Source organism: Ovis aries, chromosome X, assembly GCF_016772045.2.
Source record: "Ovis aries strain OAR_USU_Benz2616 breed Rambouillet chromosome X, ARS-UI_Ramb_v3.0, whole genome shotgun sequence".
Taxonomy (NCBI): Eukaryota; Metazoa; Chordata; class Mammalia; order Artiodactyla; family Bovidae; genus Ovis; species Ovis aries.
In genome coordinates this window covers 29169567-29174916 of record NC_056080.1, presented here as the reverse complement: position 1 = coordinate 29174916, position 5350 = coordinate 29169567, and the positions used below count along the sequence as shown (strand labels likewise).

Genomic DNA, 5350 nt, shown 5'->3' with positions numbered 1-5350 from the left:
AGTTTGTATTTCAGAAAGCAAAATTCTTATTTCTAAATCTGGTAAACAGCAATAAGTGTGTGACCCGTGTCATTCATAAGCTTATGTTTTGAATCTAAATAAACTTTATACTGAAAAGAAAATCACTTGAAAATTACTGCCTCACCTCCCGCAAGAAAAGGGTAAGTTGAAAAGTTATTGATGCATATCAGGAACACAGGTTGACAGGCTTTTCTGATCACAAAGTAAAGAACGGATTCATACCACACTAGAGGTGAGATGAGTGGCCAGGTGCGGCCATGGAGTGGGCACTGGCCACAGAAGGGCCATCACCGCCCAGGGAGAAATGCAGCTGCAGCTCTGGCTCCAGTGCTCTCTACTTCCTCTCTCCAAGTCGCCTCATAATGGGGGCAGGAATGCAGTGGGGACAGTATAGTTGACCTTGGCCAAAAACTCCAGGACTTTCACCTTGCTGGTTTCCATAACGGCTCTTGGAACCCACAGGAGTGCTCTCGGATCCCCCTATAGCGAGGGGGATTGTGGCCAGGCAGTGTGAAGAGAAATGAATTGACAAAATGTCAGCCTCAGACTGGGAGGAGTGAAACATTATGGAATCGAGTGCAATTCAGACCAGGCTCTACACTCAGTTCTGTCACTTTATCAGCCTGGAGAATAGAAGTTCTTTGTCTGCTAAGTGAATTTGATAAGCCTTGTCTTACAGAAGTATCAGAACATACATAGCTTGTGTACAGCACCTGGCACTGCAGCTGGCAATGTTTAGGTCTTATGACACTTATTTTCATACCAGAAAGACAATCTATGGGAATTTCTAACTTCATCTATGGAAAATTTTCTTTATCCAGGAGAAACTAGAGACTATGTGGTCTTCTAAACAAAGAAAGCTAAGTCAATCAAACTGCTGCTTAGCAAGAAACTGTAGGGCTTCCCAAGTGCCTCAGTGGTAAAGAATCTACCTGACAATCAGGAGATGTCAGTTCAATCCCTGGGTTGTGAAGACTGGCAATCTGGGTTGTGAACTGGCAGTCCACTCCAGTATTCTTGCCTGGAAAGTTCCATGGACACAGGAGCCTGCCAGGCTACTCCATGGGGCCACAATGAGTCAGACATGACTTAGCAACTAAACAAGTAACCCTAAGTAAATTTAGAGGCAAGCATTTTACCAGGATGCAACGCAAAACCTTATAGAATTTATGTCAAGGACCAGTAACTCCCCTGCCTCCCAAAGCCCTCCCGACAAAACACCCTGATTTTCATGTATTTCACCACCACTAAAATCTAGCCCCGCTCAGCAGGTCTACTAGATTACACTCTAGATACCCTCATGTTTGGAGTGTGCTGGGGCTCCTTCTGTTCAGGGCCCAGAGTGCCAGCACAGTGACGTCTCAACATCCTATCACAAAGGTGACAATAATACACATCAAACACCTGGTTTGTGGACTGTGTCCACCTGCACTGGGGCAGGAGCACTGGACACCTTCTGTTCTTTCCCACAGGCGGAGATTCCCTCTGGTTGACTCACAATCTCAGGGTAACTGTTCAGGGCAGCTTCTCATTTCAGTCTCAGCCTCCCAAATCTGAGGCCCACCCACCATCTAGGGGTCTGGGCCCAGCTCACCATTATCACAGATTCATCCAGCCCACCACGCAGCCAACTTAAAATGACCTCCCAAGAAGGAACAAGAACACAAAGATGGGATATTATGATTAGCTTTCCAGCCCCACCTTAGCCTCTCACAACTTAAAAGGTTTGGAGTGTTGGTGGAACACAGTGAAACAGTTGCCTCAGACCTTACTAGGGGCTGGAGGGACTGCTAGACGTGACTTTGGAGCACACACTGGCCTTGGCAGGACTACAAACCCTGACTGCAGCTCGGGCTCTCTCGTCATCATCTCTCAGAGCCTCTTCATAATGGGGTGGGAAGGCACTGGGGATGTTACCATTGACCTTGGCCAAAATACCAAACCTCAAAGTTTTGGTTTAAGAGAATAAAGGCTGAGAGAACTTATACCTCACTGCTCTCATCCCAACTCCCTCCCCAGCATCCTCCCTGCTTTTTGTCACCTTCCTTATAGAATCACTGCTCATATACTCAAGACATCTACAGGCAGGTGCAGGGTCTCCTTTATCTTTGCATCACCCTCACCAGCACAGAACCTTCTGAAGAGCAGATGCTCAAGTAAAGATGGGCATAAAGGAGCCACCAAGCAAGGAATGTAGTTTCTTATTGTCTATTTTTATTGGCATTCTTGAATAAACTAACAACATCTAAGTGTATCGCTAAAGGTACTACTGAATGTTATAAAGAGAAAGACAAAGGTGAATAACATAAATCAAAACTTGACTACAGCTTACTTGATTTTCATCTGTTTTAAAACAACAACATTCTTTCACATTTCCAAGAAAATTCCTATTCCAAAGCTATGTTATCTTGTTCTGGATCCAAAAAAGATGAAGAATTTTCTGAATTCTACTACACAGTGCCAAAACTCTTACTCTTAGATCTGACAGATAACAACAAAACTGTCATTTGTAAACTTGGATTCTGAATCTAAACAAACATTCTAGGAAACGAAATAACATTTGAAAGGTAACAGGGTAAAACAGGAACACAAAGAAGATATATATTATGACTTTTCCAGGCCTACTTTAGCCTCTCACTTCTTAAAAGGTTGGCAGTATTGGTCAAACAAAGTGAAGAAGCTGCCTGAGAACTCACTGGGCACTGGACGGATCTCTGGGTGGGAACTTGGAGCAGGCAGTGGCCCTGGCAACAGCACGAGATCTAACTAGAGATCTGCCTCGGGATCTCTTTTCCTCTTCTCTCAAAGCTTCCGCATAATGAAATGGGAAAGCACTGGGGATGGTACTATTGATCTTGGCCAAAAACTCCAGCACCTTCATCTTGCTGGTTTCAGTGTAGGCTCTTGAGCCCCACAAGAACTCATAGCTCAGGGGATCACTGTCGGGAATCTGACGATACACCAGGTAATTCTGCTGCACCCACTCTTCCGTGATGAGCTTCCTGGGATCCCCAAAGATTACATGCTGCTTTCCATCATAGATGCCCAGAACATTCAGGAACTCCCAGACATCAGCCTCAGAGGCGCGGTTGCCATTCAGGTAGATCACACTCAGCAGAGGCATCAAAAGCCCATTCTTCGGCAGCTCACAGCTGCTGCTCAGCACCTCATCACTAACAAGGCCTATCTTGCTGACCAGGGTATAGGAGTAACCATTTGGCTTGACTTCCTTCAATTCAAGGCCAAAGGCCAGCTCCATGCACTCAGCTGCTCTCCTGAGGATCTCGGGGAAGCGTGTCTTGTACCTTTTGTGAAAAAGCTTCAGCATATCTATCCTCCTAATGGGCTCTTTCATTTTAAACTTCTCAAGCAGGAAATGTATCAACACCGCTGCCTTCTTGGTCAGAGGATCTGGAGGAGCGGTCTTAGCAGAGGTTGAGGCCTGGGAAGAATTTTTATGTTCCTTAACTTGGCGCCTGCCACGTGCTTTAGATCTTGGGGGTGAAGCCTCTGCAACAGGAGAGGTAGTGGCTTCAGCTCCCTGAGGCTTCTGGCCTGCATCAGCAGTGGGGGGGCCCGGGGGCACACTCCCAGAAGTAGAGGCGGGGGAGGCAGCAGCCTGAGCATCCCCGAGATCCTTGGTCTCCATGCGTGCCTGGCGGCGTTTCTCACGCGCACGGCGCTTGCTCTTCTGCCCCCGAGGCATGACTATCAGCAGGCACAGCAGGCAGGGGAGCAGGCAGGCAAGTAGGTGATGCTGGCACCTGGAGAAGGGAAGATGAGTGGATGAGCTCCTTCAGCACGGAGGGAAGGCTGCTCTGCCCGTTTCCTGGAGAGCCCTGCTCCAGGAACTGCTGGCCTCTTGTTCTTGGTCAGCCTATCCCCTGAGAACCCGGTGTAAGAAGTGAGCATGCGCCAGCCTCAGCCTGCCTGTGGCTGCCTCCAGTGACAGCAGATCCTGGGAGTGGGGCCCTCTCTGGGTCCCTTCATTCACACACACAACTGTCACATCAGCTCTTAGTGGGGCCGGGACCCCTGCCATGTGCCACTTGAAAGGTAATGCCTCAAAGCTCCCTGGGACCCATGAGAAGGAACTGAGTCATGGACACTAGGGGTGGATGGCACTGGCAGTTCTGGGGCCTGCTCTGTCCTGAACTCAGTTCTGCACCATTCAGGGTCCTCATCTTGTCAACACCAAGGGTGTGGGCCCCTCCCTCCTGCCTCTGGTGCCACCCCTTCAGGTGAAGAACCTCAGCTCCCTTAGAAATGACACAAAGAAATGAGGAGGATCAGGCAAGACTCTAGCGTTCGTTTGATTAGCTGGAAGGGGGAGTGTGCTACCTTCAGTCCAAATTAACAGTCCCCACTTTGACTCCTGGGAGGATCTGGGGGCTCCTTTTTCTCCTGGCTTGAGGACCTTTCCTCACAGCAAGGCCAACAGCTCCCTGAGATCGAATGGGGAAAGCCAGGGTGGCCCTACCTGGCCCTCCCGCCCATGGTCTCTGGGGCCTGAAGAGCTGCAGCAGGAGGTTGAGGCCCTGTAATGCGTCCCCAGATTTTACTCAAAGAGTAAGATTCCTTCCTCTGCTGACCCATTAGACTAAGGCACTCACTTCCCTGTTAGCTGTGAGTGAGGCACACTTCTGCCTGCCATGTATGCCTGGGGGCACCAAGGAGTGACAGTGAGAGGAATTCTGGGAGTTTCCCACAGTCCTCAGCATCTTCTCCGTGAGTCCTGGCAAATGTTAGAAACTCTCCCTCTGCTGACCTGAGCACACTGAGGTTCCCAAGGTGAAAGAAAGTGTGAGCCACCTCCTGTCACCCCTGTCCCTGACCTCCCTGGGATGGCAGCAGGGGCTGGACTCTCTGGGACTCCACTGTTCCATCATTGCTGGCCCCTTTCATCCTCACCTGGATGGGATCTATGCTCCTCTCTTAGTCCACCCTGAGTCTCCTGTCCTCAGATCAAGGCCCACATCTCCCTGAGTTCCTGGGGCTGGAAGTGAGGGGTGACATCTGGCGACCTCTGCCTGGGGTGCCCCAGGGCTGACAGGGGCTGGGACTTTGCGGGCCCCCACTGCTCTGGGTAGGTGCTCATCTAAGTCATCTCTCTGGGTCCTTACTGTGACTCTGTGACTCCTGGCAAGACCAGGAAATCTCTATCTCGACTTGAGATCTCTCCCCTCCTACTAAGGCCCCCATCTCCCTGAGACCCACTAGAAAGCAGCAACATTTTCCCAATCTCTAGCTACAGCTGTGTGTGGACTCCTGATGTGGACAGTCAGGAAGAGATTCTGCACTGCCCTCTGTTGTCGCAGGGTAGCTGGAT

General features: G+C 49.7%; 1 protein-coding gene across 1 annotated transcript; it reads right to left on the bottom strand.

Moving 5' to 3' along the window:
• Positions 1-2474: 2474 nt before the first annotated feature.
• On the bottom strand, positions 2475-3769 carry LOC101102215 (melanoma-associated antigen B1-like). The gene has a single exon (XM_015105284.3). The coding sequence runs from the start codon at positions 3725-3727 to the stop codon at positions 2714-2716; it is 1014 nt and encodes a 337-aa protein (XP_014960770.3). The 5' UTR covers positions 3728-3769; the 3' UTR covers positions 2475-2713.
• Positions 3770-5350: the final 1581 nt, after the last annotated feature.

Coding starts and splice junctions, on each gene's coding strand:
- LOC101102215 (XM_015105284.3), bottom strand. CDS start 3,727: ATGCCTCGGGGGCAGAAGAGCAAGCGCCGTGCGCGTGAGAAACGCCGC.